General features: G+C 37.6%; 1 protein-coding gene across 2 annotated transcripts; it reads right to left on the bottom strand.

The window, feature by feature from the left end:
• Nucleotides 1-8,304: 8,304 nt before the first annotated feature.
• On the bottom strand, nucleotides 8,305-9,387 carry LOC142518889 (uncharacterized). Of its 2 annotated transcripts, none has more exons than XM_075621750.1 (3): nucleotides 8,935-9,387; nucleotides 8,555-8,814; nucleotides 8,305-8,490 (listed from the first exon to the last, which is right to left on the bottom strand). In XM_075621750.1, exons 1-3 carry the CDS (start codon nucleotides 9,068-9,070, stop codon nucleotides 8,350-8,352), a joined length of 537 nt encoding a protein of 178 aa, XP_075477865.1. In that variant the 5' UTR covers nucleotides 9,071-9,387; the 3' UTR covers nucleotides 8,305-8,349. The 2 variants fall into 2 exon arrangements, with proteins under 2 accessions (XP_075477865.1, XP_075477856.1); XM_075621741.1 differs by having other exon boundaries at nucleotides 8,307-8,490; nucleotides 8,555-8,810; nucleotides 8,931-9,386.
• Between the last annotated feature and the right edge of the window lie 16,535 nt (nucleotides 9,388-25,922).

Consider the following 25,922-nt stretch of genomic DNA (forward strand, 5'->3'; position numbering starts at 1 on the left):
TAGAGGATCTTCTCCGTGCTTGCGTCATTGATTTCTCCGGGAGTTGGGAGTCGAACTTACCATTGGTAGAGTTCACCTATAACAACAGTTTCCAGTCGTCCATAGGTATGGCTCCGTATGAGGCGCTGTATGGCCGCAAGTGTAGATCTCCTGTTCATTGGGATGAAGTAGGAGAGAGAGCAGAGTTGGGTCCAGAGATTGTTCAGCAGGCAGCAGATGTAGTAGTCAAGATCCGTGATAGGATGAGGACTGCTCAGAGCCGACAGAAGAGTTATGCCGATCAGCGGAGGAGAGAGTTAGAGTTTGCAGTGGGCGATCATGTCTTCGTGAAAGTGGCACCTATGAAGGGTGTCATGAGATTTGGCAAGAAAGGGAAGCTTAGTCCGAGATTCATTGGACCGTTTGAGATCCTCGACAGAGTTGGGACGCTAGCGTATCGTGTGGCTCTTCCGCCAAATCTGGCCGGAGTACACAATGTCTTTCACGTCTCCATGCTGAGGAAGTATATGGCAAATCCTTCGCATGTGCTGAATTTCGAGCCGTTGCAGCTTACTCCGAACTTATCTTATGAGGAGAGACCCGTGCAGATCTTAGACAGACAGGAGAAGAAACTTCGGAACAAGTTGGTTAAGCGAGTCAAAGTCAAATGGCTCAACCATTCAGAGGAGGAAGCTACGTGGGAGTCTGAGCCGGAGATGAGAAGTCGATACCCTGAGTTATTCGGTGAGTTCTAATTTCGAGGACGAAATTTATTTAAGGGGGGAAGGATTGTAGAACCCGTAAATCAGTAGACGTATAAGCCATGCATAATTCTAGATTTTTAAATTTAATTGACTTCATTGCATGATTATTTTAAATGCATTTGTTTGAAGTTAATTATTTATTATTTCAGTTCAGCAGTTTGATTTTTAGCATTTCAGTATTTTCAGTGAGGCCGGACCGGAGTTGGAGTTTTGAGATAGAATTTAAGATTTGAGAAATATTTCCAGAAGTTAATTTAGCTAGTAACTAAGTTCATTTAAGTTAGAAAGGAAGGTTTGAATATTTAATTTAATTATTTGAGGTGATTAAGAAATGAACTCATTTAAGTTATTAAATTAAGGGGTTAGCTCACTAAATTATTTAAAGGATTAGTAAGGCTTTCAAGGATTATTAGTTGACTAGATAATCAACATTTCCCTTTATTTTATCATGCATTTTTCGGCCACCCTTAGTGCTAGAAGATTCATTTTTCCAACTCACCAACTTTGACCAATTCTTTGCATGTAATTAGTAGGATAATTCTAGGATTTTTGGGAGCACAATTTAATTAAATAAATGGACATATCCTAGTCTAGAATCAAGCTAAATTTCGGCCACCACCTCCTAGAAGCATCCACCAACTCATTTGATATCAATTCAAAATTCAAATTCAAAAGGGGAGTGGACTTGGTCTTGATATGATCCTATTTTTGTGCACCCTTCTCCTCACCTTCATAACCATCACTCCCCCCTCCACCTCCACCGAAAATAAGACCCCTTTTCAGTAGAAAAAACGTGGATAGCAGCTAGGGAGAAAGGGAGAAAAATCGAGAGCCAAGAAAGGTAGAGAAGCAAGCCACTCCGTCTCCTCCGCGCCGTCTCGTCTCTTCTTTTCGTTTTCTTTCGAAACGAAATCAGGCATGTCTAGATTTCTTTCAAACCTCAATCAAGTCATATTATCATTTATTTTTCCGTACATGATCATGTTTTAGCAAGCAAAAAACCGAGATACATGTCAAAATATTTTGGGAACACACATGCAGAATTTCGGCTCTTCATGGCAAGCTTCACGATTTCTTTTGGTTTGTGAGTTTCAGGTATTGGATCGACTCCAGGCTCTCAAGGCGACTTGTATACATGTAGTAGGATGCATTAGGACCATGTTGGTCCATTCAAACCAGCCCCATGCTTGCTGGAAAACCGAAATGACAGCAAGTTCCCCATAAGTGCAGAAATGTGATTCGAAAATTCAGTTTGGATGTCAAGGAGGAAGGATCTGATCTTGGCTGCCCCAAGGGCCTTTAGCCATGGTTGGATCACTTTCCTAGCATGTCTAAGACGTGACTAAGTCGCCCTTTTGGTGGCTTGGTCCATGGCTCATCGGTTTTTAAATAATCAACAAGAACAGCCCCTTTCCCCATTAGGCCCTTCCATTTTTCAGCATTTGGTTTCGTTTCTTTTGTGGCTTGGTGTGGATCTTGGTTGGCCTATGGCCCTTAGCCACGGTTCATATCATGCTCCTAGATGTCTAGATCGTGCCATGGTCAATCAAATGGCCACTGGAACGACGCAAGACATCGATCATAGCATAAACACTACACACGCACGCATGAGGGCCCTCGGTGAGAACTTTCGGGTGGTTGCTGGAATGAGGCGAATTGTGGCTGGCCTAGGGCCCTTAGCCATGGTTCAAATCATTCCTTGGGACGTTGTGGAGAGGCTTTGGTCGGTGGTTCAAGCCCCAATGGCCAAAAGTCTCGCAAACGACGCGATGTAAGCTAGGTCGCAGCTGCTGGAAATTACAGCAAGTTGCTGTGTCGGTTCAGAGGCTCGTTCGAGTTCTTGGTTGGCTTTTAGCCCATGGCCTTGGACTGGACAGTGCCTCATTGAGTTAGGAAGGTCATGTTTTCGACCGTTCGTCATTTGGATCATTTTTGAGGTCGTACGAGAATTTACGGTGCAATGTGCCAAATTGACTCTCGAAAGAGCGTTTCGTGTTTTGGCCTCCATTCCACCTAGATTTCGACCCTATCATTTTAGGAACATTATTTTATGGTTTTTCAGCGTATTTTAATCATGACTATACGTCGTTTCAGTGTCGGTTCAGGTTGGCTCGGAGTCATGATTAAATGCGAAGTCATTAGGCGTCATAGTCGCATCTTTTGAACGTAAATTGCATAGTTGGTCAAGTTTAAGCTATTGCATATTTTTCATGGCACAGTTAGGTTGCAGCGAGCCTGGGAACGATCCAATCCAATCCAGTTGGTAAAATTACAGGAATTTTCATTACGCCGGTTAATTATTTTACGTGCATTAAATAGAAAATGATTATTTTTGAGATTTATGCGATATGGCTTGTGGTTCATTCACTATGTGGGAGTGTTATTTTATACGGTCGCCAGTGACCGATCAGTTCAGTATGGTACCACCCGGTCGCCAGTGACCGGCCAGCTCAGTTCAGTTTCAGCCTCCCCGGTAGCCAGTTACCGATCAGTTCAGCTTAGTGCAGTGGCCACAGGCGTAAAACATAATCTCAACAGAAAATTTTATCAGTTATTTCAGTACAGGCTCCAAGGAGCAAATATTTTTACAGTGATTTCCAGTTCAGTTATGCACGTATTATAATTGCTCAGTACAGATTATTTTCAGTATGCCTCAGGACAGGATATTTTATCACATGCATATTTTAAATTCAGATTTTTACTCGTTACCTGCGATTTATGCATGCTGAGTCTTTAGGCTCACTAGACTTGATTGTTGTAGGTACTGATGAGGCCAGGGCCGAGGGCGGGGACCAGTGAGCCAGCTTGGGTCGGCAGTAGTGGCACCCGAGGACCTCAGAGCAGCAGTTGTTATTTTCTTCGCAAACAATTTTTATGAGTTGTTGGATATTTTTAAATCGTTGTTGTTGGCAAAACTTTGATTTTCTTCCGCTGCAATATTTTGAAATATTGAACTTGATTCACCAGTGATTTTATGAATGAGGCCATTTAAGTTCTTTTAAAAAAGAAAATTTTTAATTTTCCGCAAATTTTCAAGCAAGGAGTTCGAGGGCCTTCACATCTGGACTTTGGTCTAGCTGTATCGAATAATCTACAATAAGAACAATGTCTGTATCTTAAGCATATCGATACACCAAACGTCCAGTGTCTTGGCGTATCTACCAAGACTAAGCCTAGTCTGAGAATGTGCAATGGGTCAGTGACTATACTGTCAAAATCTAACCCCTCTGTCAGTGACTCTCACTCAATAGCTCTGCTTTCTATTTCTAATTCAAAAGAATAAACATAATCATTAAAATACAAAGGTATAAAAACAATACCATACAAGTATGTGGTTTAGGGAAACTTGAGTTAAATCTAACTCAAGTCGATCTCCCAATTAACATCAATTTATACCTTTCTCTTCTCGGTCTGATGAAGACGAAGTCTCGTATTCCAATCTGCCCATACCCAGTCTGGCAATGACAATCGCATAAATACAATATCAGTATATAAATTGATTCAAAACCTGTTCTGATCAATACTCAAATCAGTATATAATCTGATCCATATCTGAATAAGGTACAATCTAATTCATATCAACGATATCACGATACAATCGAAATCATTACTAAATCTGATCAATCTAAATCAACTGATGTTTCGACGGCATAACGATACAGTCTCGATATCCCCGTAAATCTCAACATCCCAGAGATACTATCAGAATTCATAATCAGTATCAATACAATTCCTAATCTCAATATCGGTACACTTAAATTCAGTAATAACTCAACTCTGATATCAAATCTCAATTAATTCAACTCTGAAAATCGTAAGAATTGTATAACCAGTCTATTCTTTAATCTGACTTCAATTATACAAAGCCTACTGTAGCAGGAACATCATATCTGATTCATATTCAATTCTGACAATATCATAATTTCAAATCATGTCTAAACGTAACAAAACTTACGTCCAGTTGTAGCCTGCGTCGATAGGAATTTAGTACCGAAGTCGGATTTAAAATCGGACGGGCGGATTTTGCGAAATCTTGATTAAGAATTTCACGAAGAAATTCTTCAAAAGTTTCCTTCGATTCTTTCTTTTTGATGCTGAAGGTTGGCTTGTCTTATATATATATATATATATGTTACATGCATGAAGGCAAGTGGCGCACTCCTTCACCTAACACGTCTAGCGCATATGCGCGAGACCTACGGGTCTCGACTTTTAACCACTCGCGCATATGCGCGCTTCATCTCGCGCATATGCGCCAAAGTTTCTGGACGGGTCGCGCATATGCGCGTCTTATCTCGCGCATGTGCGCCGATGCTTCTGTAATCTTCGCGCATGTGCGCCGATACCTGTCGCGCATGTGCGCAGGGACTCTTCTTGTACTTCATGTCAAATCTTCTTTCGGTTCTCCCGGTCTGATCCGTTCCGTTTATAGTCATCTCGATTAATAAATAAATTATTTCAGATTAATCTCAGATTACAGTAATAAAATCTCAGACCTTACAGGCACGGACCCCGTGTCAGGGTCCGTGTGCAGGTTCGTGTGTCCTCGATTTTTCTGCACCTGCGAGAAAACTTATGCAATGTCTATTCACCCAATTTGACACTTAAAGGATGTGATTCAACACCTTAAGACTCTTCTTAGGACACCATAACATTGCACCAAAACTCGTACAAACACCTCAAAACACGACGTCCACTCTACTACCCAATGCAACACAAAATATGGCAATTGACATCAAATCGATTTCCTGCGACTTCCCACTAGTTCAAGTGCCTAACGACATGAAACGTAACCTCAAAAATACTCCAAACATCATTACCAATATATCTATACGCAGCAACAATCACCCGTCGATCTCCAACGAAGCCTGCAACACAAAAATTTCAAGAACACATCAATATCATAAAATTTCTGAAAACGCAGTTTGAGCAGTCCCAAGAAAAACACCATAACTCATTCAATTTTTGTCCAAAAATTTCGAATCATATATCAAATAGAAGGCATCAAAAAGTTCTACATTTTTCGTGTTGAAAGTTTTCTCAAAATCCCGACTGAAAAATCGCAATATTTGAAAAGACAGTAAAAACGAATTTTTGAGATTCAAAACTACTTCAAAATACGTCCAATACAATTTCTGCTCAAACTACTACGAATCATTCACATGTTTTCACACAAAACGCATCAAAATTCATACTATGACAAGATCGATGCAGCAAGAACAGAATATACGTGTCTTTTTATGTCAAACGTTACCGAAACGGTGACACCGAAGCAGAGATAGAAGCGAGGTTGATCCTGGGCGATTGTGGCGCTAAAATTCTTGAAGAAAACTCAACAAAACTTGTTGGAAATTGTTAGAGAAGGGGGCGGCTGCTATGGGGAGAAGAACCCTAAAATTTCTTCTCTCCAAAAATATAAAACTTGAATGGATTGTTTGTGTGTGTGTTGTGCGATTATAGGTGTGTGTAAAAGTGTGTAAAGTGTGTAGTGTGTGGCGTGAGTTAGTGGGGGATTTAGGGAAATAAATTGCTTAAAAAAATAAATTAACCACCAATTAAAAGTTAATCAAACACTAACTCAAAATTTCTTGGAATCAAAATACACACTAATTTTTAAATAGCTCCTTAATTAAAATAACACCCACACAATGCAAAGTTTAAAAGTTTTAAACTCTCAAAATTACTAAATAAGTGATTTAAGCTTAAAAATGCTAAAACTCAATAAATTATTTAAAACGCCCCAAACTTAGCTTAAAAATAAAATACCACATTTTAAATTGTCAAAATCGTCGCCGGTCTTTTCCTCAATCCCGCCTCGAATGATCGCCTGAAACATGCGCGAGGTCCTCTTCCTGTCGCGCATATGCGCGAGGTCCTCTTCCTGCCTCGCGCATATGCGCCCGGCGGGGTCGCGCATATGCGCGAGGGCTCATCCTCGCACATAATTCGAGTTATCTTCTCGTCTATCCCGGTCTGATCCGTTTCGTCTATAATCACATCTCAATTATCCAAAAATCATATCAGATTACAATAATCAAAATCTCGGGCCTTACAATAACCGAGCTGATCCAGATGATCGAAATACCCCAACTGTTCATACCCAACCAATCCTTACTATTCATCCAAACTGGTGAGCTTTACTGCCATCTATTTGCTTAGATAACATCAGATTTAGCTCACATAACAAGAGATACAACTTGTGCCAAATTGAGTTTTCTATTCAACTGTTTTGTCGGCTGATCATTCAGATAACTGAACTATGATATATCATCAAAATACTGAAACTCGCCAAATTTCCTGTTTTCCTAAAATCACATACTTCATCTTATTGCATTGATATTTGCAATTGATGTGATTGTTATATTTGGTCTATTGCTTTATGTATTGAGTCATAGGCTACTGCGCCTAGTCGTAGGTGATTGATCTCGTGACAGAGGGACCTGATAGTGATAGAACAATCGCTGGGACATTGCACATTTCCACAGAGGTTCGGCAAGATACGCCAGGGCAGATCCGCCTAGTCCTGGACAGAACCGCCAAGACACCGGACGTTTGGTCATATCATTGTGACTTAGAAGAAGAGCGACTTCTATTTTCGATATTCGGTATAGCTAGGACCAAAGTCCGTAATAAGAACGTACCGTCACCACGACTGAGGGAGTAGGTGAGAGATTGTTACGTTCTTATTCAGATCGGGATCCCTAGATTAGGATGAGTCGAGTCAGAGTCTAAGAGTCACAGAGTGTAATTCAGAGTTTGTATTGATTCATGTTTCTGATTTTGATACATGTTATGAATATTTGTTTCATGTTGTTATAACTGTTTATATGAAATGCATGTATACATGATTTATACTAGGAATGTAATTCTCACCGGAGTTATCCGGCTGTTGTCTTGTTTGTATGTGTGCATGACAACAGGTGGGACAGGATCAGGATCAGGAAGAGGATGAGAGATTTAGTTAGCGTGGAGATCCGGGCCCAGAAGCAGAATAGGATTCAGCACTTGATGTATAGATGTTGAACCTAGTTGAGATAGAAACTGGTAGTACTTATTTGTACTTTTATACTGACATGTATATTAAATAGATTACATTACGTTTCCGCATATATAATTTAAAAAGAAAAAAAAATTAGTCTCACTTTTCTTAATTGTTATATTTAATATTAATAATGATTAAGACTTGAATTAGCATCCGGGTCCCCACAGATATCATAGTAAATTTTGCACATGCAAAGTATATTTTGAATTTTACTACACCTCAATATCAAATAGAACAAAATTTTGAGTATTTCTGGATAGAAATTTTTTTAAAGTACAAACATATTTAATATTTTTGTTAAAAGTGGCTTAGCTAAAAAAAGGTGCTTGAATGGGATTTTTTTTCCACTAAGAAGTCATACAATTCGTAAAGTATCACTTTTGAGAATCAAATGTAGCTTATTATTTTAACATTAAAAGCATTACTCGATCTTAAGCCAATTGACTGATTGAAAATTAAATAAATATTTTAAAGTTTACACATATCATAACAAATAATTTCACTAGATATTTTGTTTATATATATATAATTAATAACCGAAGAGTAAACAGAAAAAAGAATTCATTAATGGCGTTGGAAAAAGCTAGCTAGTAATTGTATTAATGACATACATAAGTCGGAGAAGCCAGCAATCCCGTAAAGAGAAGCGGAGCAGCCGGTGAACATAATCGTCCCTCTTCCTCTATCCACCATGCCCGGAAGCACCTGCGATTTTCTCAAAATATTTAGTACCAGCTTCCAAATGTTTAATTTGGAGTGCACCAATTACCTGTTGGGCACAGTGGAATGCGCCGACGGCGGAGACGGCTATGGATTTCTCGAAGTGATCGAGCCTGATATCGGAAAAATTGTTGGGGATCCACGATATTGGATGGTAAACGTTGTACACTAAAACTTCCACGAAACCCAGAGACAGAACCCCCTCGAATGCATCCTTTATGCTTCGGGACTCGGAGCAATCGATTCGGATTGCGAATACCTGCGCTTTCTCTTCTCTCGCTATTTCATCTGCAAATCTTGACAGTCTACCTGTAACAATTAAATCAGCATCGATCTGGGTAACGGGTATATGCATATATATACGTACGTATTTAAATGAGGTGGAAATGGTGGAGAAAGTAATTGTATATATGTAGGGAGACTACTGGCCTAGGTCGCGTGCTAGAATGGCGACAGTGTACCCTTCATGTGCGAATTTCCGGGCAATGGACCGGCCGAGCTTGGCACCGACGCCTACTATGGCGGCGATGCCTTTCGGCGAGGCGGAGCTTGCCATGTTACGCATCGTGTGTGTATATACTATCTAGCTAACAATAATATTTGTACGCAATTGTGGATGCATAAACAAGATATTTGAGGAGATTTTGGGGGAATCTGGGATGGAATTGGATGAGTTTCTTTCAGCGATCATCGCTTTCTGGGCTAAAATTGGTTCCCAGACAGGTGGCAGTGTACACGTACCGTGTGCATCTGCTTATGATTGATGAATGGACTCTATAAAAATGCAAGTAGTTTCTTTTTGCTTCTTCCGGGTATCCATGTCAATATGTCATCAACTCCAGCGGAGCAAATTATTTTTAAAAAAATGAAATATATATAAATTAAAATATTATTTTAACTCTAATTATCGTAAAATTTGAGAGATCCGACACGAATCATGTCTTGGCTACATGAATGCAGTTAGATGGAGAATAGCTGTCACGCCTCGAGCGTGGACTTGCGTCTGCGTGACTGCATAATGGGTTCCTATAGCAACTACTTTGTATTTGTTCTCGCTTTACAAAAATGATTAACTCAAGTTGTTATATAAGTTCATTGTACCTCATTATAAACTCATTTAAATCTTTAATTTTTAAGATGTATGACAAGGGTATCACAATCACCCTTCCTTCAAAAAGCGACGTCTAGCACTTTGCCGCGCATATCACTTATTTCCCGGTGTTCCATGCCGGTGACCGGCTCTGATATTATTTTGTCACGCCCCGAGCCCGGTCCCTGGCCCGCGTCTGCATGACTTCACAATGGGCTTCTATAGCAACTATTTCGTATTCGTCATCATTTTACGAAAATGATTAACCCAAGTTGCTATAGAAATCAATTATATCTCGTTATACTCTTTTTAAATTTTTTATTTTTTTAATTTGAGACAAAGGTATCACAAGAGCTTTACAGTTTTTGGTGTTTAAATAGCGATAAGATATGTGGGATGTAGGAAAATCTGGCTTCGAATGACGCTTCACATGAGCGAATGGCATGTTTACGGACAAGCTCCAGAAAATGATTAGTAAGTTAACTGGGAAACAAAAAGAACCCATCAAGGAGAAGAAGATGGAATGGCTGAGTTTTTTTTTTTTTTTTTGGTTTAATGTAAATTTCTTATTCCGGTATTTTTTTTTCTTTTTTATGCCGTAAAAAGAAACAGAAGCCCTGACGATGTCCTCTTCCGAAATCACATACTTCATCTTATTGCTTTATGTATTGAGTCATAGGCTACTGCGCCTAGTCGTAGGTGATTGATCTCGTGACAGAGGGACCTGATAGTGATAGAACAGTCGCTGGCTTCTCCGACTTATGTATATCATGAAGTTACTCAAGTAACTTCATACTTTAGTAAATATGTTAGAAACACAATAAAATTTTATCATCAAAATCAAGATTGTTAAAGTTTCTAAACCCAAAAAATCTCCCTTGTTTTGATTATCACAAAACTTAGATAAACAATTATTTCAAATAACATATTTATCACTCTTTTTGTGTGAATCAAAAGCCATATTTTCATAAAAATTTAAGCTCAAATTTTTTCCCGGCAATATTTAAAACGAGTTCTCTTATATCTCTGAAATTTTGAAATTTATAAAAGAAGAGACACGACTAACCAAATTTCTTTGTATCATATTTTCTACTGAGCACTTATGGTCTGAATTGAACAAATAAAAGGCTTTTTGTAACGTCCAAAATGCAAACCCACGTAAGCCACATGCTTGCTGTTAGGATCAGTTGGGAGTGAAAAAGTGTTTAGAAGGGGGGGTTGAATAAAAACTTAACAGTTTTCACAACATTTTCGAATAACGAGTCAGTTTAGTGATAAACTGAATTTAGGAATCTTGTTGTGAATATCAATCAGTTAACTAATGGAAGTGCGAAAATAAACTGAATGACAGATAGAATAAAACTGAAATTAAAGGACCCAAGATTTATTGATGTTCGGAGTTTTCAAACACTTCTACGTCATCCCTTCTATCTCGAAGATATGATATTTATTAAAAGACTTAGATCTATACAAGATTTGTACAAACTCACTTCATTTTGGACTTAACAATGCCAAAACTGAAACTCTTAGATTCAATACAATTTATCAGTACTCAAATGATATGTAACTTCTTAGCACAACTGATCTCTACAGGATCGAATAATACAACAATGAGTGTTTGTGCTTTTAAGCTCAATGTATATCCTGAAAGCTATGAATATGTATGCTAAGTGTGAGCTTCTGAGAGCTTTTAAGTTGAAAGAGTATGCACATATTTCTTCTTGATAACTTGAACAATTTCATAGCTTGATTATTATACTTCAACTGATCTTTCTCGGCTATTTATAGGCCTTTCTTACAACGGTAAAAATGAATGCATTTTGAATCTTTATATTCGTTGTATAGTCACGTCAACATTCTTCTGTCAATCGTACACAGTAGATTTTCTGAAATGCGGCGTTCCCACTATATGTTGCAGTATGCTCTTGTACAGTTGTTGGTTGATAGCTACGTTCCTTAACTGATGACGTCTCAAGCTGATTAACATAGCCGATAGGATTAAATGATTGTTGTGTAACTGGTCAGTCTTAACTGATCGTCTAGTTTACAACACAGTTCAGTTAGCTTAGCTGAGTTCAGTTGCCTTTGACTATATACGCATTAATCTGCAGTTCGGGCAACTATCAGTTTACGAATCTTCAGTTCAGTTACCTTCATTTTTCTCGATCAGTTGTTCAATCTTTTCACTCTTAATTTGTCAAACTCTGAAATCACGATCTCAACAATTTCCCCCTTTTTGGTGTTTTACAAAACATAGCATTTATGAACCGATCAAACTGAACTTCTCGTAGATAAAATAATCTTTTATTGATAACTTATTCAGTGTACAGATTCGTACAAAGAATGAAAGAATGAAAAAATTAGAATAAAAAAATTTTCTACTGAATGATTGAAAATGAAACATCTACTTATTCATTTTTCTTAAAATGTAATAGAATTTTTTTTTCCTCTTACATATATATAAAAACTTTGAAAATACCTTGTCCCATTTTAAAAATAAACAATCAACTAACATTTAAAAATCAAAGGAAAATATTTTAAATCGTAAAATCATCACACATTTTACCAAACCTAAAAAACAATAAATATGAAAAGTATAGCACATACTAAACCTCTCAAAAATCTCTCAAAAGCATAAATAAATAGTCGTAAAATCTTTAACAAAAATCATAAACTTAAATGCAGAAAGTAGAAGCGCTGGTCCTCGGGTTATGTGCACCCACAGTCCAGCAAAGTCACCCATCAAGACGTCCAATATCATAATTATCAAAATCACTTGCATCAATCACATCTAGTGAGTCTAAAGACTATCAACATCACCTGCATCAATCACACATAGTGAGTCTAAAGACTAAACCCATTATATTCTTGATGCAAACGTGGTTGATCAAGCACCAAAGAAAGCATGGGAGTCGTTGGAGTTGCCCGAAGGACCTATAACGAGGTGACGTAGCAAGAAGTTTAAAGATGCACTTCAAGGACTCATGATGAACTACCAAGGAGGATCTACAAATTGGGTGACTAAATTAGAGGAGGTTGGGAATCATGGGAATAATATTGGAGGTCTTTGGAATGTTATTCAAGTGCAATTGCCGAAGGTCCAGCACACCCGCGCTAAAACAGGGACCGCACCCGCGGTCCATGATAATCGAATTTAAAAAAAATTCCCGAAGCTGCACTGCACCCGGGGTTGTATCATCAGCGCACCCGCAGTCTTCACTTCCGTGTCAAATTTGCTAATCCCGAAGCTTCACCGCACCCGCGGTCGTATCATCAGCGCACCCGCAGTATTCACTTCCCTGTCAAATTTTCTAGTTATCTTAATTAAGCCTTTTTACACTACTTTTTCATGCTTTATTGATTATATATGCATTGTATCAGACTATGAACGAAAGAATTTCAGAATTTAAACATATTATTGGAGATTTCTCTCAATATTCAAGGCATTTTGCTTTGATCTTCAACACAAATCAAACTTATCAAAGATTGTATCTTTTTGGCGTTTGTCGATTGTTTTTCGCACGGATTGTCAAAACAAGTTCTTTGAAGGTTCGTTTGAAATTCGATTGTTATTATCGTTGATATTTGTTGCTAAGTTATAATCGCTTAGAGGTGAATATCACAAATCGTTACTTGTTTCAAAAGATCGGGACAACATAATTCGATTCTTGTTCATTATTGAATTGAGGGTGCGATTTCAATATTCGTGCTTGCTTTTCATTCGTACGAGGTTTCGTATCATTTGGTATCAGAGCTTTGGCTCATTGAATTCAAGTAAGAATCTTGTTCTTAATTTTCAGATCTGTCTAAAATTTTGTTCTGTTATCAGGTCTGTGGTATCCTTTCGTTTCTTTTGTCAAATCTTTCTATATATAAAATATATATATATATATATATAAGAAAAGAAAAATATAAATTTCATTCTGTTATCAGATCTGTGTTATTAGGAGAAAGTTCGAACCAGGGGTTGTCTAAGATTCAAATGGAGGCGTTATTTGGGCATTTTAGTAGAATGATGAGGACCGAGTTGGATCCTTTATATGAGAGGTTGGATAGGCTTGAAGTTAGCACTAGTGAAAATAAATCTAAACCTAAGGGTTTGGGTACAGTCGAAGAAGAAGAGGATGATTATGAACTAGGAGTAGAAGAGGAGAGTCAAAACGAGAACTGGGGTCGGAGCGGAAGAGGTAGAGGATTTGGTAGGGGAAGAAGAGAAGCCTTACGGGGTAGGTACGATGATGGGAATATGGAAGATAATAACATAGGTAGCATTAAGATGAAAATTCCGTCGTTCCATGGTAAGTCGGATCCAGAGGCTTATTTAGAATGGGAAAAGCGAGTTGAATTTGTGTTTGATTGTCACCATTATTCTGAACTCAAAAAGGTTAGGTTGGCCGTGGTTGAGTTTGTTGATTATGCACTTATTTGGTGGGATCAATTAGTAACCACTAAGAGAAGATGCATTGAGAGGCCTATAGAAACTTGGGTTGAGATGAAGAGCGTAATGAGGAAGAGGTTTGTACCAAATCACTACTATAGAGAAATGTTTAAGAAGTTACAAACATCGAGAGAGGGTGTGAAGAGTGTTGAGGGCTATTATAAAGAGTTGGAAGTAGTCATGATTAGAACAAATATAGATGAGGATAGTGAGGCTACTATGGCTCGTTTTCTGTGTGGTTTGAACAGGGAAATTCAAGACCAAGTGGAGCTTAGACATTACTTGGATCTTGATGAAATGGTGCAGATGGCGATAAAAGTGGAGCAAGAACTAAAGAGGAGAGGAGTTGGCCGTACCACACAATATGGGAATACATCAACACCTTGGCATTCCAACGTTGTTAAACGTGAAGAAAGCAAGGTAGTGGTCAAACCCAAAGTTGACATTAAACAGGAGGCGCCTAAGCAGGGAGGGCAAGGTAAACCTGAAACTCCTATTAATCGTTCTAGAGATATTAAATGTTTTAGGTGTCAAGGAGTTGGTCATATTGCTAGCCAATGTCCCAATAAAAGGGTGATGGTGTTGAATAATTAAGGGGAGTATGAATCTCATAGTGAGGGAGATGATGGAGAGGAGAAGATGAGATGCCTGGATTAGAGGATCCTGATGAGGGATATGAGGCAGTTGTGGGCGAAGCATTAGTGACTAGGCGTATAATGAGTACCCAAGTCAAGGAAGAAGAAACTAACCAAAGGGAAAACTTATTCCATACTAGGTGTTTTGTCAATGGCAAGGTTTGCAATCTTATTATAGATGGAGGAAGTTGTACCAATGTTGCTAGTTTTGAAATGGTTGAAAAATTGAGCTTGCTTACTTTGAAACATCCTCAACCATATAGGCTACAGTGGTTGAATGACTGTGCTGAAGTGAAAGTGAACAAACAAGTCTTGGTTGCGTTTTCGATTGGGAAGTATATTGATGAGGTGTTATGTGATGTGGTGCCAATGCATGCTTGTCATATTTTGTTAGGGAGACCATGGCAATATGATAGGCAAGTGACACATAGATATTCTTTTGTACTCAAGAAAGAACCCATGGAAGACCAACGACAAAAGAAAAAAAGAGATGAGGCCGAAAGAAAGAGTGAAAAGAAAAGTGAGGTGGCCTTAAAACAAACAAGAAAAAGATATGGCTAAAAAAATAAGTGATAAAAAAATGATGAGATGACCATAGAGATAAAAAAAAAGGGAAAAGAAAATGAGAGGAAAGAGGTCAAAAAGAAAACATATATGGCACAAAAGAGTGATATGAAACAATTGTTACACACTCATGATACACTTGTGTTGATTCTTTACAAAGAGATTCTCTTTAACACAAGTGATATAGCCGAAAATCTTCCGAGCATTGTTGTTTCCCTTTTGCAGGAGTTTGATGATTTATTTCTGGAGGAGCTACCTCAAGGAATACCACCATTGAGGGGGATTGAGCACAAAATTGATTTTGTGCCCGGAAGTGCATTGCCAAATCGTCCAGCTTATAGAAGCAATCCGGATGAGACTAAGGAGCTTCAGCGACAGGTAAGTGAATTGTTAGATAGGGGTTTTGTGCGTGAGTCCATGTCTCCTTGTGCTGTACCTGTTTTATTAGTTCCTAAGAAAGATGGATCATGGCGAATGTGTGTAGATTGTAGGGCAATCAATAATATAACCATCAAGTATAGGCATCCCATACCTAGACTAGATGATATGTTAGATGAGTTGCATGGTGAATGTATTTTTAGTAAGATTGATTTAAAAAGTGGTTATCACCAAATTAGAATGAGGGAAGGTGATGAGTGGAAAACGGCATTTAAAACCAAATATGGGTTATATGAGTGAATGGTCATGCCTTTTTGGCTTAACTAATGCTCCTAGTACCTTTATGAGGTTGATGAATCATGTTTTGCGTGCTTACATTGGGAAATTTGTTGTGGTTTATTTTTATGATATTCTTGTGTATAGCAAAGATTTAGAAGAGCATGTTGAGCATTTGAGATTTGTACTGATCACACTTAGGGATGAACATTTATATGCTAATCTTAAGAAATGTGATTTTTGTACAAGCAAAATTGTCTTTATTGGTTTTGTGGTAAGTTCACAGGGGATACAAGTGGATGAGGACAAGATAAGTGCTATTCGAGATTGGTCAACGCCTGCTAATGTTAGTCAAGTTCGAAGCTTTCATGGTCTAGCAAGCTTCTATAGGAGGTTTGTAAAAGATTTTAGCACACTGGCGGCACCGATGACGGCGGTGATTAAGAAAAACATTCCATTTCTTTGGGGCGAGGAACAAGAGAAGTCTTTTAATATTATTAAACAAAAATTAATTAATGCGCCTTTACTTGTTTTACCTGATTTTTCTAATACTTTTGAAATTGAATGTGATGCCTCAGGTGTAGGTATTGGAGGAGTTTTGATGCAAGGAGGACGACCAGTGGCGTACTTTTGTGAGAAACTCAATGGAGCAGCGCTGAACTATCCAACATATGACAAGGAGTTGTACGCGCTTGTGAGGACTTTGGAGATATGGCAACACTACTTGAGGCCTATGGAATTTGTGATCCATACGGATCATGAGTTTCTAAAGTACCTTAGAGGACAACAGAAACTGAACAAGCGGCATGCTAAGTGGGTGGCATTCATAGGAACATTTTCCTACATAATCAAGTACAAACAAGGTAAGGATAATGTAGTGGCCGACGCACTATCACGGAGGTACGTACTAATCTCTACCATGGATTCAAAAATCTTGGGATTTGAACATGTGAAAGAATTGTATGCGATGGATGAGGATTTTAAGGAAGTATTTGAAACATGTATGCATGGTCCACATGATAAATTTTATTTGCATAATTGGTATTTATTTAGAGAAGATAGATTGTGCATTCCTAAATCATCAATTCGTGAATTACTTGTGAGGGAGGCACATGGTGGTGGTTTGATGTGGCACTTTGGTGTGGCTAAAACTTTGAGTTGTCTGCATGACCATTTTTATTGGCCACATATGAAACGTGATGTTGAACGTGTTTGTGAAAAATGCATTATTTGTAGACAAGCTAAGTCTAGAACACAACCACATGGATTATATACACCACTTCCTGTTCCTAGTGAACCTTTGATTGATATTTCTATGGATTTTGTTTTAGGTTTGCCAAGGACTAAGAAGGGGAGGGATTCAATATTTGTTGTTGTTGATAGATTATCTAAGATGGCACATTTTATTGCTTGTCATAAAACCGATGATGCATCAAATATTGCGGATTTTTTCTTCAAGGAAGTCGTTAGGTTACATGGTATGCCTAGGACTATTGTATCTGACCGTGATGTTAAATTTTTGAGTTACTTTTGGAAAACTTTGTGGGGTAAACTTGGCACAAAACTGTTGTATCATCAGCGCACCCGCGGTCGTATCATCAGCGCACCCGCGATCTTCACTTCCGTGTCAAATTTGCTAGTTATCTTAATTAAGCCTTTTTACACTACTTTTTCATACTTTATTGATTATATATGCATTGTATCAGACCATGAACGAAAGAATTTCAGACTTTAAACATATTATTGGAGATTTCTCTCAATATTCAAGGCATTTTGCTTTGATCTTCAACACAAATCAAACTTATCAAAGATTGTATCTTTGTGGCGTTTGTCGATTGTTTTTCGCACGGATTGTCAAAACAAGTTCTTTGAAGGTTCGTTTGAAATTCGATTGTTATTATCGTTGATATTTATTGCTAAGTTATAATCGCTTAGAGGTGAATATCACAAATCGTTACTTGTTTCAAAAGATCGGGACAACATAATTCGATTCTTGTTCATTATTGAGTAGAAGGTGCGATTTCAATATTCGTGCTTGCTTTTCATTCGTACGAGGTTTCGTATCAATTCTTGATAACAAGTAATACATATACAGATCCCATACAACATTGAAAAATACTTGTACCTAACATAACATTTTTATAATAATGCATAAACTTTAAACATAAACATTTTCATATCAATATATTCATATTCATATTAACGTATTCTTGTTTTTTGAATTCAGATCGTGATTGTGAGTCGTATTCGTATTCGTATTGGGCAATGGATCCATCTATAAAAACCTCAGTACTGGGCGGCGGGGACAACAGCAGCATTCTCACAGGTCAACTGGGCCTTGGCCAACGTATTAACATATTAACGTATTCGTATCCGTATCTAAGGTAACACGATCGTCGGGCTCCCACTGGGACCATAACCCTCACGATATTTCCAACATAGCATCGTATTTAGTCACAATACCTTCACGTCCTTCAATATTTCGTATTTACATCACTTAATAAAAACATGCATATAATATTGTTTTTCTTTTAAACCAAGCATGCAACATGTATTTTAAATGTCAAGATTAAATCGTAAATCCATGAACATTTAAAAATCACAATTTAACATATAAAAATTCATAAACATTTAAAATAATCAAATTAACATATAAAACATCAATTATAGAACTGTCATGATGTTTACTAATTTTCGGGTGTAAAAATTATCGTTTTACCATAGACGTAAAATTTCACGTTTTTTACTTTCTTAATTTCATTGAATTTAACATGTTCCAAATAATTATTTAAGCCTAATTTAAAATTCCCATAATTTTATTTACCTCAAATAATAGACTTTTTAATTAATTTGTAATTATTCGTTTTAAAGGCGTTTTAATCCAAAAAAATTCCAAACTTTAATATAAGATTCCTAAACTCAAAATTTAGACTTTTTATATTATTTTAGCCCTCGTGAACCATGACTCGACCCCCATGAGCAGTGTTTCGATTTTATTTCCAAAAAGAAACCCTAGCTTAACTTATATATTTCAACCCCAAACCATGTCCCAATTTCCTCGAGCCACCCTCGAGCCATGCTGGACCAAACCTTGACCAACCCCTTAGGACACCCTTCTGGACCCATGGAACCCATGAACCAGCCCCCTAGCTCGAAGCCAAAAGCACACAACCAGCACATGCACTCGACCGAGACTCCTAGGAGCCATAGGACCCTTGATTCGCCCCTAGCACCTGACCAGCGTGCCCAGTCCCTAAACCATCCTCTCAAGCACTCACCTAGGACCCCAAAGAGTCACCCTAGCCTAGCCCGAAGTCCCCAGACCGAGCCCTCTTCCTTCCGCAAGCCCCTGAACCCTGCGCATGCCTTGAAGACTCTCGGGTAAGAGTCCTTGTTGGATAGGACTCCTCCCAGCCCACTTAACTCGAGTCCTAGCATTGCTAGGACCCTACCCTTGACTCACCCACGGTCTTGGCTAGCCCTGGCCCCAAGCCAAGACCAAGCCGAGCCTCCATGACAATAACCGAGCCCCCAAGTTGTCTTAATATATGAAGTAGTTCCATCTTGCATGTTTCGTGTGTGCAGCGATTTTTGGTGATGTTCTATGACTCTAAACCCATGTAAAAAAATGCTCGAACATAATTTAAAACATGGCATCCCTTTAATACATACAAAACATGATTTGAAGGAAAAATACAAGCCAAAAGTTTGACATATGCCATAAACCGAAAATAATTCAAAGTGATACTTGTTTTTCCATAAAATTCATACATAAAACTTATTATGATGTGATGATGTTTTGAAGGAAAGAAATATACGTGCCTTTGCGTATTTTACGCACGAATATATGTTGATGATTGCGAAGAACGGTGACGACGGGACCTTGGCTTGAAACCCTTGAAGCTTTTCGAATTTTTCCTTGAAAATATGATGTGTGTGCCATGTGAATTTGAGAGGAAGGAGTTTGGATTGCATAAGGAAGTGGCGTGTGCTATGGGGAGTGTTTGGGGTGATTTAATATATTAAATACTAATTAACTCACTAAAAAGGCTTAGGCCCACTTAGGAGGATAATTAGGTCCATTAGTGCTTAATTAGAATATTAAAAATAATTTGTTTAAATAAGTTTGTGAATTTATTAGCCGGGTTGCCTATAAGTTTGTATTTTTTGTTGAAAAATCAACATCGATAAAAATTAAGTCCCGGCGTATGAATTCACATCAAAACTCCTTATTTTAAAAAATATGAAAATGCATCGTTCATATTTTAAATAATTCAAAACAATTATTTAATAAAAATATTTTACATTTTCAGCCCTCGGTTATCGTTCCTCGATCGCAACTCGAATAACCCTTAAAAATACAGTTTTATGCCTAATGACAATAAAATCCTATTTAAAAAATAATCATGCATGTCACATAATCAATTAAATAATTAAAATCAATTAATTTGCCATTTTTCATATTTTCTTAGATTTGCATGCAGTTGAATTACGTCGTCTAAATTTTACACCTTACAATTTCTCCCTCCCCCTTAAATAAAATTTTTTCCTCGAAATTAGAACATACCGAATAATTCGGGATAGCGTTTCTTCAAGTTTCTATCGGTTTCCCAAGTAGCTTCTTCTTCTAAGTGATTCAGTCACATGACCTTAACCATTGGAATGACTTTGTTTCGCAGTCTTCTTTCTTGCCACGCCATGATTTGGACATGTTTTTCTTCATATGTCATATTTGGAGTCAGTTGTAGAGGTTCATAATTTAGCACATGTGACGGACTCGACATGTACTTACGCAGCATCGAAATATGGAACACATTGTGAACTCCAGAAAGCATTGGTGGCAATGCCACTCTATAAGCTAGGGTGCCAACCCTCTCTAAAATCTCGAACGGATCAACAAACCTTGGACTAAGCTTGCCTTTCTTGCAAAATCGCATAACACCTTGTTAGAGTAGGTGCACGTCGAGCCAAGTGTTGGCCTAGTGTTCACAATGAAACTCTATGTATAAACAATCTTCATTTTAATAATATTTGAATTTATTATTTTGGCACATCTTTATATGTATACCCATGCTAGTTGCATAGATAAAGCCCTTGAATATAAAAATAGTAGAAAGAATATGAGATGCTCATATGATGAGTATCATGAAACTCATATTTGGAATACTGTATATTCTAAACAGTTCCTAGTCGATTCAGCCGCCGCTAAGAAGGATATAGGCCGCTAGAGTTCGAGACTAGTATCTGCGATGTGAGTACCATGTTTCATTGGTAGGGGACATTGTGATGTCCGAGCATGCAGAGAGTGCACTGAACAACCCTCCATAAAGGACTTTCCAAGTGGTTCTCACTTATCGAGTGGAAACGTCCTAGTTTATGGTTGTACACCATTAGTCCTTATGATCCGGGACAACATTGAGACTCTATGTGCTAGAATTACACTTTGACTTGTTTACCGACTCTCATGGGGTCATCAGGTGGCAAGGTTGGGTGTTCTGTCGAAACATATAGGAGTCGATGCATTGTAGTCGGGGATTCACCGCTTACCTTTGGGTATGGATATCCTATGTGTTCTCATGTGTATGTAGTTTTAAATCTCTGATCAGAGTATGGTAGTAATTATGAAAGAGTTTCATAGATTACACCATCGATGCAACTACGACATGACACATATTATCGATTCATTGACAACTCTCGATATACCAATGGTTGTCGAATCGGTCGGGATATATGAGTTGAAGGGACCGTACTGTACGCTAACCATAATTGAATGGTTCTTGCATGAACTATCATTTTATACCTAGGGAATCATGTAAGCGATGCTGCTAGGCATTTAACATGATTGGTGGGTGCTATCAGACTTGAGTTCTGAAGTTCTTGTTAACAAGGAGTTGATAAGTAAGAATGAAGCAATTGGGGTATGCTCGTATAAGGACATGTTTAGTCCGAATCACATGGAGATGTGAACCCACGGCTAGTTGTATCAATGAACCATTGAGGGCCACACAAGTACTAGCTTTCTAGATCCCGTTGAGAAGTTAAAATAGTTCAATGTGTTGAACGGCTTATAAATGAGTTTATAAGCATAAGAAAAAATAGAAGTATGAATTCTATGAGGGAAAATGTAACTTTTAATTTGAGGAAGTGTTCCTAAATTAAAAGTTGACCAAATAAATAATGTATTTGAAAATTGTGATTTTCATAAACATTATTATGGACTAAATTAAATTAATTCAAGTATTGAATTAATTAAACACTAGTGGGCCTAGTAGAGTCCAAATAATAAAATTAATTCAAGTGTTGAATTAATTAAATAACATTGGGCCTTGTAGAGCCCAATTGAAAATAATTATTTAACTAGAAGACTTGAGTAAATTCAAGTAAAGTTTAATTGGTCTCAAATATGTTTGACATAATTAAATTAAGTCCATGGATTTTTAATTGTTAAAATCAAATAAGATTTGCATGCATGGGAGGTGAAGGGTTGGAGACTACTTTTTCAATCTCCAAAGCTTGGCATGCTAAAAGGTGTTTTAGCTTTTCCCACAACCAAGACAAGTCATCCCTCTCCCATTCTTGAAGCACTATGGCCGAATCTTGAGGATCAATTTTTTCAAAATTTTCTCATTTTTTTCTTCAATTGTTGAGGAAAGAAATCACTTCTCAAAGAAAAATCTTCTTATTTTTCTAGTGCAAAGTAAGAAGGGTTCTAGTTAGCAAGTGGTGGGCCTAATTTTGAAGGAAAAGAGGAAGCTTGTAGATCAACTCATCCCATCAAGAGCTAAGGTATTTATAGTAAATTGTGAGTTGCAAGAAATTCAGTTATAAATAAATTAATTAGAAAGTAGGCAAAGGTGCTTGTATACTTTGTTAATTTAGTTTATAATCGTGGCGGTTAGTGATTGGATCAAGATATATAATATTGGATCAATTAATTATTGTGATAATTAATTGATGGTGTATGATATGTGATATTATGCATGAAAGATGATCAAAAGCCCAAGCCCAATTTGCTAGGTGTATGCTAGGATATTTTGTGTTGAATGATTGTAATAATTATCAATTTATAAAGTGGGCTTGGTTTATGGCCCGTTCCCACCCCCATGAGATGTATCTCTATTTGCCATGGATATTTATTTATAAATATTAGTATAGTGGATGATCAAGATTGGAAGATGGTGGCCATGATGATTATGAAGATCGAAGACATGTAAATATTTGAAGCTAATGTAATAGTTGCATTTGCATCCCATGCATTTCCCTAGGATTGGACCTAGGCCCGTGTTTAGCTACACGGGCCATTAGTTTTGGGGCGATTGATCATCCTTGTTTTGTTTACTGTTTATAATATATGCATGATATGTTATAAATAATGAGTATGTGCGTTATTATTATGATAATAACAAAGTTGCATGAATCCGGCAAACATACGATCAAACATGGCGAGCTTTTAAAATAAAATTAATGATGAGACCTTTCAAAAATTAAAAACCCTCATTTTGAATAAGATTTAAAATTAATATCAAGCCCGAAAAGGGGAATTATAAATTTGTTTATAATTTTCATGTCTTCCATCAACAATGGGTGCATGATGAACGCTACCCGTGCTCGGGGCTTGGCTCATATTATTGGGGGAGTCCTGGGCGTCGGAAAGCTGTGACATCCATTGACATGGTGATGTGAACTACGTGGAACTCTCATGATTTTGACTCATATTATTGGGGGAACTCATGGCGACCGTCCATTAAGGTTCAACATCGATGGGTAAGGCTTGACACGTGAAAATGAACAACGTCATATTATTGGGTCCTAATCAAACGTGAGACAAAAGTTTACGTAAATAAAGGGTTGCATGGTGATGCAATTGGAAACTACCTTTTAGGGATTGTGATTGGCTGATATTATTCGGGATCATAATTCGCTAATTGGACCTTGCGTACCTACTGAGGAAAAGAGTTTCCCGTTTTCACTAGAGGGTAGTGAAAGATGTCAAAACAGTGGGAGTAAACATTTATAAATTAAAAGTCCATACTTTATATCTTACTAAGTATTTTAAAATAGTTATTAACATTTATCTGTTTACTTTTCAATACTTTTTGACAATGTCTTCGATTCGCAATCCGCTATCTGTAATACTCGACAAACACGTATTAACCAGACCTAATTACCTCAATTGGCTAAGAAATCTGAAAATTGTCTTGAATTTGAAAAGGATAGCGTATACACTTACTGAGTCGCCCCCTGTTGAGGCTCCGACTGACTGCACTCCTGAGGAATTGCAGACTTACAAGGAATTGTGTGACCATGACTTGAAAACCAAGTGTTATATGCAGGCTTCTAAGAATGATGAGAAGTCAGTTCTTTATGTGGGTTCTTCATCTTGTACAAAGATTGATCCACGTGGGAAGGGAAAGAAGTGTTCTTTCCAATGTCCCAAGAAGAACCTTCCCTTGAAGAGGCAAGCTCCGAATCCCCTTTTGGCAGCCACACCAGTAAAGGCTGACAAGACTGCTGATATTTGTCATCACTGCAAAAGGCCTGGACATTGAAGGCGTAACTATAGAGAATATCTTGCCCAGAAGAGTTCTGGAAACGGTATGTTCTATATTGAAGTAAACATTTCAATTAACTCTACTTCTTGGGTATTGGATACCAGCTGTAGCTCACATCTCTGTAATGATTTACAGATGATGGGAAGAAGTAGGAGACTTAGAGAAGGTGAGACCTTCTTGAGGTTGGGCAATGGAGCAAGAGTTGCTGCCAAAGCCGTGGGAAATGTTTTCTTATTGTTGAACAATGATTTTAAGTTGATTTAAGAGATATTTTGTTTGTACCTGATTTGGTGAAAAAACATTGTTTCCATTTCTATGCTTGATAAAAATGGATATTCTTGTTTATTTAGCAAATGTGTTTGCAACATTTACAAGAATGATTATTTAATTGGTACTGGAGAACTTAAAAAACGATCTCTATAACTTAAAATTGAAAGATATTCACTAAACAATGTCCAAACAATAACAACAACAAACAAGCGAAAGCAAGATACTCTTAATACGGCACAATTATGGCATGCTCGATTAAGACATATTTCTCTAAGAAGGATGAACAAGCTAGTGGGAGTAGGCATGTTTGATATGTCTGATATTAATGCTCTCACGACTTTTGTGGGGACCAGGGCTCTAACTCAATTTTCTTTGGGATTAATTGGATCTTTGTTCGAAAATATGGGTCATAAAAAAATTTCTTTTAACATTATCATAAACAAATGCATATAAACATGCACAAGGTCTTTATCTATTTTATTTCAACAACATAAATCCATGTCTTGTTTCATTTCATATATACAAACTAGTGTTCATTACCAACTACAAACCACATGTAGTACATGTCTAGTAAGAAACCACTAGTAATCTTCTTCTACGCCCGTAATCTTCACGCTATCTCGATCTCTCATCTCTGTCGCGACCCAGATCCTGTCCCACCTGTCGTTATGCACACATACAGACACAACAACAGCCGGAAACTCCGGTGAGAATAAATCCCAGTATAAGACATGTATACATGCATATACACAACATAATCATGAAGCATACTATCATGAATAAAAGCAATAACCATATGTTCGACAATCTATGAAACAAAATTAATATAAGCATTCAACTGAAATCAACTCATATCTTGACTCGACTCGACTCTAACTCTAGGGATCCCGGTGTGAATAAGACGTTATAGTCAGCCACCTACCCTCCCAATCGGGGTGACGGTACGTCTTATTCCTAGACTTCGGTCCTGTCTGTATCAAATGTCTACAATCGGAGTCAATCTGCTGCTGTGCGTCGATGCCACCGAACATCTAGAAATTTGGCAAATCTGGCAATGACTCTCCTATCTTAAACGCTTGAATATAAATATATAAACAAGGCATAAACATAACAAGATAAAAACAACAATCAAGTATGTGATTTTTGGAAACTCAAATCAAATCTAATTCGAGTTGTATCTTCCCGAATTTACATGAATTAAACCTTTCGTTGCA

Source organism: Primulina tabacum, chromosome 1 (assembly GCF_025594145.1).
Source record: "Primulina tabacum isolate GXHZ01 chromosome 1, ASM2559414v2, whole genome shotgun sequence".
Lineage (NCBI taxonomy): Eukaryota > Viridiplantae > Streptophyta > Magnoliopsida > Lamiales > Gesneriaceae > Primulina > Primulina tabacum.

What these genes read in the sequence shown, in the direction of transcription:
- LOC142518889 (XM_075621750.1), bottom strand. Translation starts at nt 9,070, where the DNA reads ATGCGTAACATGGCAAGCTCCGCCTCGCCGAAAGGCATCGCCGCCATA. An exon ending in CATTCTAGCACGCGACCTAG is followed by an intron (nt 8,815 to 8,934) that starts GCCAGTAGTCTC and finishes TAATTGTTACAG; the next exon opens with GTAGACTGTCAAGATTTGCA. An exon ending in CATTCCACTGTGCCCAACAG is followed by an intron (nt 8,491 to 8,554) that starts GTAATTGGTGCA and finishes AGAAAATCGCAG; the next exon opens with GTGCTTCCGGGCATGGTGGA.